This window comes from Rhinoraja longicauda, chromosome 11 (assembly GCF_053455715.1).
Source record: "Rhinoraja longicauda isolate Sanriku21f chromosome 11, sRhiLon1.1, whole genome shotgun sequence".
NCBI lineage: Eukaryota > Metazoa > Chordata > Chondrichthyes > Rajiformes > Arhynchobatidae > Rhinoraja > Rhinoraja longicauda.
In genome coordinates, this window is record NC_135963.1 from 22,695,845 (window position 1) to 22,711,731 (window position 15,887).

The window sequence follows — 15,887 nt, forward strand, 5'->3', positions numbered from 1 at the left end:
AGGGGTCTGAATACTTTCTGAATACTCTGTATAACTCAGCCAATTTAGTTTTTTGGTCCCAGTGAATCTAATTACTTAAGTTTAAGGTATCAAAATTGTTCAAATTTGACCCATTGTCACTTTCACCTCAATGTTGGAATTCTGCTTTTTCATCTTGTGCAAAGACTATATTAAGTTCTGGTGGCAAAGGTCCTGGTGGAACCAAACCAAGTATTTCTGAGTATCGCCTAAATGCATAAATCTCCCTCTTGCATGTATTAAAGCGCAGGATGGGTTATCTTTGTTGTGTCCCCTAACCAGATGACAAGATCATATGTCCATATGAATCTGTTCTTCGTTGTTGTATTAGATTGGGATAACTGCCAAAGCTTTTTCAGAAACATTTAAGGATTAACCATATTGCTCTGCATCTGAAATCACAAAGATTTGAGCAGATAGAAATGCGAAAGGATTCTTATGGCATTCCATTTGTTACATGATTACTGGTTCTGATTCCAGCTTTGTTTTTTCAGATTTATTTACAGGATCATCTAACTTCTGTGAATAAGATTGTGCAGTAGAATTTTGCTCAAATCCTTTGATTATCATTTTGAATTAAGTGACATAAATATTGAAGGATAAAATGAAATTTTTGTACATCATATACATTTATATACTAATTAGTTGAAAAAGATGCAATCTTTTAATGTTTTTCATTTTTAACAGCTCAACCAAAATTTCAGAATTGCATGTTTAATGAGCAACCAATTGGTACATCAGAGAAAGAGGTATTGATACTTTTGACAAAACAAGTATATTCATATTTAGGTTATTTATAAAATAATGTGTACAGTGACCACATGTTAGATTCATTGAGCTATCTGTACTAGATATTAGAGTGTCATCCCACTGCTTAGACTCTACATCTAGATTATTCACACAAGTGATTATATTTTCCAGAGATATGGTAAAGGTTACTTTGTCAAGCAATACAATCAAAGGAAATATGGTTACTGCATTAGTTTGCACAGAAAGTCACATTTTAATATAATTTACTGCTTGTAGTAGGTTTTGAAGCTCCTCTAAATAATTTTTAATCCTTAAATTGGTGGTTATCTACATGGTAATCAATACATTTTATCCGTGATCTGATGATAATTTAAAAAAACTCTAATTTGGATTCAAAAATATAATTTTGTTTATAGAGCAATTTCATTTTTGGCACATCAGTATTTTGCAAAATCATGATATATTCATGGTTACATTTCATTTGTACCACCAATGCTTAAATCTTAATTTTCTTGGATTTTGCTATGATAATACTAATTGTAGAATAAATCTGACAACCACTACGTTATGCAGTTTAATAACTCAAACTTGTACTTATGCCTACTCCCACACAAAACTTTGGTTCATACAGGCACACTTCATGTCACATTATCAATCTGGTTGTGTGATAAGGAAAGGTACAGGAAAGTAGTACTTATACAGCATCTTTTCCAAAGGTAAAGAAAATTGAAAGTAGAGAAAAGTAACTTGAAACATGCTTTAAAATGACATTGAGAGTCCTGATGGAGGTTTTCAACCCAAAACTTCCACCATCCCTGTGCCTTCACAAATGCAGCCTGATCCGAGTTCCTTTAGCAGTTCGTTTTTTGTTTCAAAATTACATTTTGGACATTAATGCAGTGTTGCTAATAAATTGTTAATATTTCCTGAGTGAACTGCATTCACTTGGGTTTGTTGATTTACATTTTTTCTAAGGCTATCAGATATGCTTAGTATTATCTACTTCATTATAAATTGATTTTGCTTTATGTTCTTGGAATCCAGTTATTTATTTTTGAGATGGCGCTTCCTCCAATATAGTTGGAAAAAATTGAAGAAAGCTTGGAGTTTTACAATTATCTTAGCCTCGTCCCTTCTTCCACCAAAAATAGATGATTCAGTCAGTTACTTCATTTCAAGTCCTACTTTTAAGGGACCTTGTTGCGTTCAAATTGTTTGTAGTTTTTTCCTGCTGACGATGATTGCAATTTTGAATCTGAAGAGCTTTGAAGTTTCCTGAAATTCATGGATGATATCCTTGAAAGCTAATTTTGTGGAATTACAGGAATGTCAGCTTTTAAACTTATACTGTGAAATATTTATGTGGCACATTTGGTAGAGCTGCTGTCTCATTACTCCAGTTACCCAGATTCATTCCTGGACTCCACTGCTGCCTGTGTGGATTTTACAACATTTAAAAGACACTTCGAGAGATACATGGATAGGAAAGGTTTGGAGAGATATGGGCCAGGCATGGACAAGTAAGATGAGCTTGGTTAGGCAACATGATCGGCATCAAAGTATTGGGCCAATTGTCTGTTTCTGTGCTGCATAGCTCTTTGACTTTATAAACAGCTGGACAATTTATAAATAATTCATTCAGAAGCAGATGTTCTCACCAGCCAGTGTGATCCTGACCTCCCATATATTTCGATTTATTCACAAAATGCTGGAGTAACTCAGCAGGTCAGGCAGCATCTCGGGAGAGAAGGAATGGGTGATGTTTCGGGTCGAGACCCTTCTTCAGAGGGTCTCGACCCGAAACGTCACCCATTCCTTCTCTCCCGAGATGCTGCCTGACCTGCTGAGTTACTCTAGCATTTTGTGAATAAATCGATTTGTACCAGCATCTGCAGTTATTTTCCTATACTCCCATATATTTTATTGGAAACCTTCAGACTTTAGTGATAGTGTGGAAACAGGCCGCTCGGCCCGAGTCCATGCCGACCAGCGATCACCCCGTACACTAGCATTATCTCATACACTTAGAACTATCCCCTACCGCGTGAGAATAAAGAGGGAAAAAGATTAGACTTTATTGCCTTCCATCACAGTGAGGAATGTGAGGAATCCACTGTGGTGGATGTTTATGTTAACTTTTATGTAGTTGTGTGCCTTGATGCTTTGTTTTTATTATGGCTGTATGGCAATTCGAATATCACTGTTCCTTAATTGGTACACGTGACAATAAAAGACCTTTGAAACTATTTTTAATCACTTTATCTTGCACTAAATTTTGTAAACTTTATCTGTACACTGTGGCTTAATTGTAATCATGTATAGTCTTTGACTGGAAAGCATGCGACAAAGCTTTTCACTGTACCTTGGTACAGGTGACAATAATAATAAACTGAACAGCAATAAGTAATAATTATCTTTGAAAAACTTCACTAGCCAGGAGTAAATAACTTAAGGTGTAGTCTAATTTCCTTGGAAGAAAATTACTGCCTTAGATTGTCAAGCTATTTTATAGTTATAAGAAGAAAAAAGTACTGAAACAAGCCTTTCAGCTCCGAATCTGTGCCAACTATCAAAGGCTCATTTTTATACCAATCCAACCCGGTTTATGCGCCTGCATCCCCATCCAAACTACCCCCTAGATTCTACCATTCATCTACACACTAGAAGCAATTAGCAGTAGCCAATTAACCCACATTTTGTTGTGATGCGGGAGGAAATCCATGCAGTCACAGGTAGAATACGCAAGCTCTGGACAGAGTGCTGGAGGTCAGAATTAATTACTAGAGCTGTGGGACAGCAGGTTCACAGGATGCACCACTTTGCAGCCCTGAGTTCTTCCTTGTTTCCACATTCATTTCACTAAAGCGGGTGGTATCGTAGATGGTGAAGATGATTGTCAAAAATTGCAACAGGATCTTGATCAGTTGAGCAGCTGGGCTGAGGAATGGTTGATGGAATTTAATACAGAGAAGTGCAAAGTGTTGCATTTTGGGAAGTCTAATCAGGGCAGGAGACCTGCACAGTGAATGGCAGGGCTCTGGGGAGGTTTGTAGAGCAGAGGAATCTAGGAGTGCACGTACACAGTACCTTGAAAGTGGCATCACAGGTAGATAGGAAAGTCAAAATTGGCCTGCATCAGTCAGAGTATTGAGTATAGAAGTTGTGAGGTCATGTTACAGTTGTACAAGACATTGGTGAGGTCACATTTAGAGTATTGTGTTTAGTTTTGGGCACCATATTATAGGAAAATGTTGTTAAGCTGGAAAGGGTGCAAAGAAGATTTACGAGGATGTTGCCAGGACTCGAAAGCCTGAGCTTATAGGGAGAGGTTGAGCAGGCTAGGACTTTATTCCTTGGAGGGCAGGAGGATGAGGGATGATCTTACAGAGGTGTATGAGAACATGAGGAATAGATTGGGTAAATGCACAGAATCTTTTACCCAGAATAGGGGAATCGAGAACCAGAGGACATGGGTTTAAGGTGAGGGGAGAAAGATTTAACAGGAACATTTAAAATGATTACTGTAAAATGGCTTAAATATAATTAAAATCTCCTTTTAAAATTTCTTGATGGATAATTTGTGTGCCTCTGGATATCTTTCAGTGTGAAGATAGACACAAAATGCTGGAGTAACTCAGCAGGACAGGCAGCATCTTTGGAGAGAAGGAATGGGTGATGCTTCGGGTCTGTAGAAGGGTCTCGATCCGAAACATCACCCATTCCTACTTTCCAGAGATGTTACCTGTCCCGCTGAGCATTTTGTGTGTAGCTGGGTGTAAACCAGCATCTGCAGTCCCTTCCTACACATCCTTGATATTTCAGTCTGACAGGTTAAAGAACTATGCTATGGTTTTATCTTCTTGGATCACTCACAGGAAGCCAGGGTAACTGCAAATGTGTTGAGTGAAATCCATTCTTTCATGGCCAGGACCAATATCAGAACCATTTTTATACTAATATCAATTTTGGAATTGTCTTATAGATGTCTTATCTTTTAGATAAAGCAATTGGTAGCAAAGGCAGCAGAGCTGAACGTATCCGGCAAAAGGACAAAATTTGGAAGAGAGCAGGTCAGTCATGAGTGCTATCTCAGTTGATCTATTTCCCAGCTTTGATATTTAGCACTATTTACTACCAAGTATTGCAGGTCAATCTGAGGACCTAAAAGTTATAACATCATCAGATCATCCATAGATAGATCTTCTGAAGTTGTTCTTGGTTCACCTAATGGAAATTTCTTGTTACAATTCTGTCTTTTCTGGCTCACTTAAATCGGAATGCTTTATTTTTGGATGACGGCTCTTCCATTCTCTTTGACAGGATTTGGGCACATTTATAAGTGCCTGACAAGGCGGATCTTTAATAGTTAACTGCTTTTCCTACACTGTAAAGATGTAAAATAAGTTTCCCATCTGTTAAGTTTCAAAGCAGTTTTTTAGTGAGCAGTTACCTCTGTTGACATTCTTTTGCAGAGATGCAACAAAACCTAAGTCAAATTCAGGGAAGTAGATGCATGATTTCAGTTCTAAGTGATAAAGAGGTCAATTTTAACTTCCAGAACTGGAAGAAAAACTTGCTGATTTTTAGAACATTATTTCTTTTTTAACTATATTTGAAAAAGAACATTCTACAGAAAAATTAGGCGTACAATATTATGATTGCTTTATATTAAAATGTTTTTTATTATTATTATAGTGTTCAAATACTTGGTGTATGTATAGCTAAAGTATTTGACTTTTGCTGTTAGGTACAAAGGTCTGATTGCCAACAAAGTGGAGACATGCATGAAGAACCACAAAAGTCGAGTACTACACAAACCATTAAAGCAGTTCGACCTAAAAAGACGATCTCTGAACTTGACCCTGTAAGTGATTTTTTAAAAATAAAACTTTGTTTTATCTTTGTTTCTGTGGATGAATGCAATAGATCAGAATTTGCTGGGAAATGCAGTTACTGCCTCACTAAACGAATGTCATAAAGTTTAGGACTCGCAAGTCAATGCGAGCCAACTTCTGCTACCAAAAAAATGTTAACAATTTTTTATTTTGTTTGATAGTTTGAATGCTTCTGAATATTAGAACATTACAAGCATTCATAGTCTGACCAATTAATTCTGTTGAGACCTGGTGATACCAACTGTGAACATTTCCTACTGCTGTTTCATAGACGTGTGTTTTTTTTGCAATTTCACATGACGATGGAAGCAAGTTTTGACTATATGTAACAGCAGGTTGGCTGGCGGAATTATTTCCATTGAATGGGCACAGGTTAATTGCCTATCACCTCAAACCTACATTGTTATGCCAAGAAAAACCAATATCCATAGTGCAGCCTTTTTAATATTGGAAGTGGAAAAGTGAATTATATCTATTCGACAGGAAAAAAAGATTTCTTGAAAAATTAAAGACAACAGCATATTGTGGTTTTACAAAAAATACCATTGTGTTCTCCATTTCTCAACAGGCAGTTCGTAATTCTGCGGTACTTCAAGAAAAGATCACGAAAAGAAGGAGAAAAAATTGAAGATTATTCTGATCATATTTGACAACCTCATGACTAATAAGATAATTGTTAAATTAGATTACTTTTAATATTAGATTGCTTACTCGCAACATATTATTACCATTATTTCAAATGTTGTTATTACCTCGATCAGAAAATGTATAAAATATATTTCTGGTGAACCACAGTGGAATAAAACATGGTCACATGTGCTTTATCACATTAAACCACCTTTTAAAGTCTTTTTTTCCATTGTAAACACATCTTAAGCTAGATACCTTTTCATACATGTAATGGAACAGATTTAATGAAAATGGGTAGCAGCCAATTTAGATCTAAAATTAGCTAGTAGTTTATTTAGATTTCAATTGTAGTTTACTATTAGTTTCAGTCTATCAAGATGTGGAGGGATAAACCTTTTCAAAAGTGTTATAAATAACATTTGTAAGTATTTATTGTACGGCAACATGAGATCAATTTTCATTTGCAGATATTCCTTCAGCAAATATTCAAAGGGATTTTTTTTAATGTGGGCTTCAGACCCTCAATGTGCAGAGATGACAGGATCAACCAAGTTTCGATCACATTCCACAGCATGATGTCCTGGGCCTTGGAATGTGCCATTCTGTAACATGCACAGTTCCATTGCACTGGCAGACCAGTAGGTATCAATCAAACTCCTGTCTCTCACCAAGCTGATAATGCTACAGTAGCAATTGGTGTTTGTTTCAGTGTGTATACCTAGGAACAGTCTGTAGAGAACAGTCCTTTTGCACAAATGTCATGGACATTACAAGATATGAGAGATGTATTGTGGAAGCTTTCCCCCTTCTGAGCACAATTTTGCTACTGATATCTATGTGACCCACGTGTATCCATTTATGGATTCCCTCCCCAAATCCCATTTTGGAAAATGTGTTGATGATATTCAATGTCTGCTGTCCAAGCAATTATCCACAACCCTTTCCTGAATGACCCGCTAAGTCCGCCTAAACCTACTTGATCTCCTGGTTGCTGAACAATTTAACTCCCCCTCGCAGTCCCACACTGACCATTCTGTCCTGGGCCTCCTCCATTGCCAGAGTGAGGCCCATAGCAAATTGGAGGAACAGCACATCATATTTTGCTTGGGCAGCTTACAATACACCCTAGCGGTATGAACATTGACTTTTCTGACTTCAAGTCCCTTGCTTTTCTTCTTTCTCCATCCCTTCCCAAATCTCCAACCAGTCTTACTACATTGTATCTCTGTTTGCTTTGTTGTTTATCTTCTCCCAGCTAACTGATCTGTTATACATTTTCCTTGATCTCCATTCCCTTTGTCCTATTTTCACACCTCACACTTCCTTATCTGTGTATCTTTTCCCTGACATCAGTCTGAAGAAGTGTCTTGACCCAAAACGTTACACATTCCTTCCTCCAGAGCTGCTGCCTGTCCCGCTGAGTTACTCCAGCATTTTGTGTGCATCTTCGGTTGAAATCACCATCTGCAGTTCCTTCCTACCCTTTCCTGAATGTTGGTGATTCAAGGTCAGTTTATTGTCACATGTACTAACTAAGGTAGTGACATTTGAGTTACCGTAAGCCATAATAAGTGAAAAGCAACAAGACACACAACCACATAAAAGTCAACATAAATATCTGCCACAGTGAATTCCACATTCCTCACTGTGATAGAAGTCAATAAAGTTCAATCGTCTTCCTCTTTGTTCTCCTGCGTTCGGGGTAGTCAAACCATCTGCAGTGGGGGCGATCAATCGAAGGCCCCGTCAGGGTGATCGAGACTACTGTGTTTGAGCGGTTGAATCTCCTCAGCATGGAGCTTCATAGTTGGCCTCTTACCAAAGACCGCGGGCTTCACAATGTTAAAGTCCACATGCCCACAGGTTGAAGCTTCGATCCCAAGCAAAGGGGTCGTAAGCTCCGCGATGTTAAAGTCCCGCAGACTCCCGCGGCTTGGAGTGCCCGTGGGTCTCCAGGAAAGGCCACCAACTCCACGATGTTAGGCTGCAGTGGGGACGGAGACACGATACAGAAAAGAATTGCATCTACGTCGAGGTGAGAGATTGAAGAAAAGTTTCCCCCACTCCCCACATAAAACAAACCAAGGAACACTAAGACATACTTTTTAACACATACTAAAAATAATAAAAAGAAGAAAGGATAGACAGACTTGGTGAGGCAGCCACTGCTGGTGGCGCCACCTGGTGTATCCCTGCTAAGAAAAAAGCTGTAAGCAATCATCCTGCTTGGTATGGGAAAGGTCCAACTGGGTGAATCACTAGCCTCAAAATATACTTGACTATATTGACAGCAATCTTTTTTTGCAAACCAGTTGCTTATTTTAGTGTTTTAACAGTTAAACACGCTGGTACCTCATTTAACACTCAAGATGTATTCCCAGCAGAGAGCACCAATGAAATTAGCACTAAAGGTCATTATAGACTGATGATGCATTTTATTGATAATACTGTTATGCTGGGAACTGAGTGCTAGGAACCCTTGTCCTCGGCTGACACTCTCAGAGCAGTGAGAATGGCTCAAGTTGTCCACAAGGATTGGTGTTGGAATAAGAAACCGTGGCAAGTGTAGGTCATTGTTCAGGACTGGCAGGGCCGACAGCACTACCTCATCTGTTGACAAATTGCCTGGATCCAACAGTCTCCAACTCCTGTTGAAGGAAGCTGCTGTTTTTTCCCCTGGTTTGACTGGTTCTACAATTTTGAGCTCAGCAATTTCTCTACAGTACAAGCTCCATGGACAGCAAGGTGAAAGTTAAAGTTTTCCAAGATATTTTGACTTTTTAAAAGTTTTATTATATATTTTATATTGTTTTAAAAAATTAAGATAATTGTTTAGTCCAACTTTGTAGTTTTTAACTATCTTAGACTAGGCGATTAAGATAAAACTTTAAAAAACCCTGCTGCCACTCACATCCTTCTCTGGTTGCTTCACCCAGCAAGATCAAACCTCCATGATCAAACATTGATTGTAGACCTTAGGAGAGCTCCCCCTCCCCTCCCCTCACTCACCATCAACAACACCAGCCACATCTGTGGAGTCATTTAAGTTCCTTGGAACCATCATCTCCAAGGACCTTAAATGGGAGGACACCATCAACTACAGTCAAAAAGGCCCAACAGAGGATGTTACTTCCTGTGGTAGCAAAGAAAACACAATCTGCCACAGTCCCCCCCCCTCCCAGTTCTCGCACCAGTCTTAACTAACTTCAAATAGCCCTTGCTTTCCCTCTCTCTCCTTCCCCTTCCCCCACCTGTCTTACTGTCTTCGACTACATTGTATCTCTGTCTTGCCCACTCCCGACATCAGTTTGAAGAAGGGTCTCGACCCGAAATGTCACCCGTTCCTTCTCTCCAGAGATGCTGCCTGTCTCGCTGAGTTACTCCAGCATTTTGTGTCACCCTGCCACAGGCAATGATGGTTCAGTTTTATACTGCCATCATAGAGTCTGTCCTCACCTTCTCCATCATGGTCTGGTTTGGCTCAGCCACCAAGCATGACATCCGGAGGCTATAGCACATTGTTCGATCAGCCAAGAAGGATGTTGGCTGCAACCTTACCCCCATTGACAAACTGTACACTGCAAGGGCCAGGAAGCGAGCGGGTAAGATCATCTCTGACCCCTCTCACCCTGGCCACAAACTGTTTGAAGTACTTCCCTCTGGGAGGCGACTCCGGGCTGTCAAACCCTCCACAGCCAGACATAAAAAGCTTTTTTCCATGAGCAGTAGCTCTACTCAACAGCTAAAAGTCTGTAGCCTCCTTTTGCTCTGGTATTTTATTTTATTCTTCATGTTTAAATTATGTTTTATTTTTAATTGTTACTGTGTATCGTGTTGTTATCCTTGCGAGCAAAACACCAAGGCAAATTCCTTGTATGTATACGTTTGGCTAATAAAATTTATTCAATTCAATTCACATCTGGTAATTGTATGCTTAGGGGGACCATGGGTAACATTTCTGGGCAGATGAATCAGCCTACCAAGGACCCCGGGGTAGTTCTACAGAACTGGCAACATTTGCAGCAAAGCGTCAACTACGGTACTCTGAAGCACCAATTGCCACTTTTGATTGTTGTAGTTGACATATGAAAGAAGAAGCCTACCAAGATCTGGCCCAGTGACTCTCATGCAGAGGTCCCAAGGCCGGCCTGTGCCAGATTAATGGATCTCAGGAAAGGCAGGCTTAAGGGTGAAAAAATATCATCACTGTTTTTCCTAACTGTCAGAAAATACATCCCTTAACTGTTTTAACTTACAGTGCCCTTACAACTGATGCACACAGATTAAATTCAGGCTTTACTCAAAGAAGAGGAATGGGAAGCTGCCATGGTAATGTAAATGATTTTCATGTCTGCTGTAAGCTATTTTGCCTAAATATCAGAAAACACTCATATTTTAATAATGAGGAATCAGGTTTATTGAGATACAATGCTCACATCATAATTTATGTGCTGCTGTGCTGAATTGCATCAGAGAACTTTATCACCACTCATCGTGCAGTGTGAAATAAAGTTAGTCATAGAGCTTGGAAATAGGCCTTTCAGCCCAATTTGCCCATATCGGCCAACATATCCCATCTATACTAGTCCCATCTGCCTCATTTGCCCCATATTCCCCCAAACCTGTCCTATCCACGTACCTGTCCAAATGTCTCTTAAATGTTGTGATAGTACCCGCCTCAGCTACCTCCTCCAGCAGCTCGATTTATACACCCACTACCCTTTGCATGAAAGTTAACCCTCAGGTTCCTATTAAATCTTCTCCCCCCTCACCTTAAACCTGAAGTTACTCAAATTTTCATCAGAATCATGCACTTGAATCCAATAAAATTCATCAAATGCATTTGGTCTCTTAATTATTTTACCACTTGGGTTATATTGCCGACAAAAAACTCCCAACTGTTGTTTCTCTCCGGATCTGTGAAAAAGCAATTACTTTACCAAACTGATATCCTCTGCCACACCCTAACATACTACTCAGCTCAATCATTCACAGGCCGTTTTAACTCATTGTGTACTGGTTCGACATGACAATGACATTTTCCGGCCCAGAGTAACCTTATTCCTACATAACCCAACAGAAGACAATGACTCTGGGAAAAAAAACCCAAACAATTCCTTATAGAAAACAATTTCATTTTAAAATTATCAATTCTGATTTTCAAAGGTAAGTTTATTTACTGTGATATAATCTGAACTAAATGTAGATTAGAATGCACAGCTGCAATCATGAATATAATCCATGAATGTCTTCCAAATTTTAAACAGTGGTTTGGATTTTATCTGGAATAAATAAATCTTTGCCTATGTCAAAATTGAAACATATAAAACTAGAAACTAGTGTAAGAAAATAACTGCAGATGCTGGTACAAATCAAAGGTATTTATTCACAAAATGCTGGAGTAACTCAGCAGGTCAGGCAGCATCTCAGGAGAGAAGGAATGGGTGACGTTTCAGAAACTAGTCATTTAGTCTTCATTATTTCAGATCTCTTCATCTTGTTTTTTTAAATTATATAATTATTATATATTGTTATATATATTTGTTAAACTATTGTGATAAAGTTGACCATGACCTAAACCATTTTGCACATCTACAAATCTACTTAATGTGTTTGCAAACGGCTATATTTCAAAAATATGTATAATATATGAGGCAGTGGTATGTGTACATTTCTTCATTTCGCTCTCTTGGTAAGGAGTAAAAATCATTAAATTGCCAGCAATTTATTAAAATCTATTACTTGGCAGGTTCTCAGCATATTTCTCATTTCTTTCATATCCATCCACGAGACATGTAGTGTTCTCCCACTCCAGTTTCTATAAGCCTCTGAAGGAGCATAATCTTGAACTTTCCATGAATAATGCCAATGGAAATTTACTACTGTTGTTAATAAAATAGGACTATAGCAATGTTTTTATTGTGATACATGAGATGTGTTAGGATTTTAAAATGGATACAGCGTCTTTAATGCAAAAATCTATAAAAATGCATTTTATCAAGTCATAGCCTATATTGCTTATTACAATTTAAATTCTTCAAGATCAATAATGACAGATTGCAACAGATGAAATTGAAAAGACTGAAATCAAATTTAATTCAAATGTTACATGTAGGAATAGATGGAATTGGATTGAGCTAATATAGACCAATTTTCAGCAACACATATGGTTGCAATGACACTACCTTTGTTCATTTTCAGATTTTATCCCTGCCAAAGATGTCACATTTGTTATATTGTGTTTAATACATGTGCAGGGGATTGAAACAGTTTGATGGAACTCCTCTAACAGACTGAAAATTCAAAAACAGGTATTAGCATTGGAATCCCATCCAGATTCCGTCTGTAATCTGGAAAAGAAAGCACGCGAAATGCCAAAAGTTATTTGACAAGCCTGCAAAGAAACCAATTGTGTACCAGATAGAATAAAATTAATCGGCAGAGTTATATCTGATATGACAATCATTATACTATTAATTTATTGTTATCGCTGACCTCAATTCCATTTTTTTCCCTTGATGTTAACTTGAACAAGCATTTGAAAATAATGAAATTGTGATTGGATTCAGAAGTGAATTTCTAGCAAATTGCAATTTTTAACTCAACTCTTTTCACGTATTCAATGTTAGTAGTTGATACAGATGAAAAGCGATATAGTAATCCAAAGGTTTAGCTGCAATGTGTAACGTCTGATCAGAAATTCAGGTAGACCTAAAAATGTTAAAAACAAGACAACCATTGTGTGTTGGGCAGCCTTCCCTCCTACTTTGATTAATATGTTTTTATTGCATGGACTGATATAAAATGTACATACCGTTCCTATTTCTGTGTAGATGGGCAGAGAGGAACAGCTGTTTTTGTGGTAGTTTCCCAGAATGAGATCAAACATGGTAAAGTGATTAGCAGTGACTTTATATTGGTTCTAACCCCCTCACCCCATGAAAGTCCTCTCAGCTTTTGAGTAATCCCCACCACCACCCCATATGGTGACTGGTGTTGCATTTATGTATATTTCAATAGAAGACCAAGCAAAATGACAGACTTAAAGAACAACATCTCATATTCTGCTTGAGTATCTTACAACTCAACTGAATGAATACTGAATACTCCAATTTCAAGTAATTGCCCCCTATGCTCCTCCCTCTCTTTCCCCTGCCCTTCCACCCCAGTGTGCACAAATTCCCCCTTTTCCCCTCCTTTGTATTCATCTCTCGTCCCTGAGCGCCAAATTTCCCTTTCACCCTTCCCCGTTTCCTGTTCCCTCCCACCCCTATCCCGCCTTCTAGCTTTACATTTCACTCACCATTGACCAGAAACTTAACTGGACCAGCCATATTAAACTGATCACAAAACAAATTAATGATTGCATATTCCATTGAGAGCATCCTACTTTATAACAGCCCCAAACAAAAACATTTCCACAATCTTCAAAATATAATCAGAAGTACAAAAATACCAATTACCACTTGACTGAATGAGGGCCATGCCAACAATACCCAACATGCTTGACACCATCCAGGATAAAAGCAGGCAAAGGTATTCACTTCCTCCACCAGCACCAGCGCTGTGACTGCGACAGGCAGGTCTACTAAATGTACCAAATCACATAGTCTGGCTTGGAAATGCATCACCCTTTTTCATTATCCGCACTTAGACCCCTTGACACTCAGTAACACTGGGAGTACCTTCATCAAAAGACTGATGATTCAAGAAGGCACTTCACCACCATCTTCATGGACAAAAGGTATGAACAATAAACATTTGTTTCACTAGTGACGCCCACAACTTACAAATTAATTTATAAACATACAAGATCAGGAATGGAAAAAAGCTGACATGGACTGATTAGGTTAAGTGTCCTGCTTCTATGATATGGGTTATTTTGCATTATTACTTCCAATTACTGTTCAGAACGAACGGCCTTCAAAAGCACTCCAGAATATAAACAGACTGGACTCTTACTTAATCTCACTGAAAATCAAAAATATTAGCTTTCACATCATATAACCATATAACCACTACAGCATGGAAACAGGCCTGTCCGGCCCTACCAGTCCACGCCGACCACTCTCCCTGACCTAGTTTCATCTACCTGCACTCAGACCATAACCCTCTAATCCCCTCATCCATATACCTATCCAATTTACTCTTAAATAATAAAATCGAGCCAGCCTCCACCACTTCCACCGGAAGCCCATTCCATACAGCCACCACCCTCTGAGTAAAGAAGTTACCCCTCATGTTACCCCTAAACCTTTGTCCCTCAATTCTGAAGCTATGTCCCCTTGTTGGAATCTTCCCCACTCTCAAAGGGAAAAGCCTACCCACGTCAACTCTGTCCGTCCCTCTCAAAATTTTAAAAACCTCTATCAAGTCCCCCCTCAACCTTCTACGCTCCAAAGAATAAAGACCCAACCTGTTCAACCTCTCTCTGTAGCCTAAGTGCTGAAACCCAGGCAACATTCTAGTAAATCTCCTCTGTACCCTCTCCATTTTGTCGACATCCTTCCTATAATTTGGCGACCAGAACTGCACACCATACTCCAGATTCGGCCTCACTAATGCCCTGTACAATTTTAACATTACATCCCAACTTCTATACTCGATGCTCTGATTTATAAAGGCAAGCATACCAAACGCCTTCTTCACCACCCTATCCACATGAGATTCCACCTTCAGGGAACAATGCACAGTTATTCCCAGATCCCTCTGTTCCACTGCATTCCTCAATTCCCTACCATTTACCCTGTACGTCCTATTTTGATTTGTCCTACCAAAATGCAGCACCTCACACTTATCAGCATTAAACTCCATCTGCCATCTTTCAGCCCACCCTTCCAAAAGGCCCAAGTCTCTCTGTAGACTTTGAAACTCTACTTAATTATTAACTACACCACCTATCTTAGTATCATCTGCATATTTACTAATCCAATTTGCCACACCATCATCCAGATCATTAATGTAAATGACAAACAACAGTGGACCCAACACAGATCCTTGGGGTACTCCACTAGACACTGGCCTCCAACCTGACATACAATTGTCAACCATTACCCTCTGGTATCTCCCATTCAGCCATTGTTGAATCCATCTTGCAACCTCACTATTAATACCCAACGATTTAACCTTCTTAATCAACCTTCCATGTGGAACCTTGTCAAATGCCTTACTGAAGTCCATATAGACAACATCCACAGCCTTGCCCTTATCAATTTCCCTGGTAACCTCTTCAAAAAATTCAAGAAGATTAGTCAAACATGACCTTCCAGGCACAAATCCATGTTGACTGTTTCTAATCAGGCCTTGTTTATCCAAATAATTATATATATTGTCCCTAAGTATCTTTTCCATTAATTTTCCCACCACAGACGTCAAACTAACAGGTCTATAATTGCTAGATTTACTTTTAGAACCTTTTTTAAACAAAGGCACAACATGCGCAATGCACCAATCTTCCGGCACCATCCCCGTTTCTAATGACGTTTGCTCTGCAATATTTAATAACACAATTATTTTCACAATTGAGAAATAGATGTCTAATGGAGAAAATAAAAGTATTAACATAAAGAAATCAAAAGCAATAGAGAGCCAAAG

General features: G+C 38.7%; 1 protein-coding gene across 1 annotated transcript in view; it reads left to right on the forward strand.

Moving 5' to 3' along the window:
• Nucleotides 1-6,653, forward strand: part of LOC144598068 (HORMA domain-containing protein 1-like) — a 32,545-nt gene extending 25,892 nt beyond the window's left edge. Inside the window, exons 12-15 of the mRNA XM_078407951.1 lie at nt 706-767; nt 4,767-4,838; nt 5,516-5,632; nt 6,232-6,653. Of these exons, the coding sequence (XP_078264077.1) occupies nt 706-767; nt 4,767-4,838; nt 5,516-5,632; nt 6,232-6,291 (311 nt within the window). The 3' untranslated portion in view covers nt 6,292-6,653. The remainder of the gene's footprint in view (nt 1-705; nt 768-4,766; nt 4,839-5,515; nt 5,633-6,231) is intronic.
• The last annotated feature ends 9,234 nt before the right edge of the window (nt 6,654-15,887 follow it).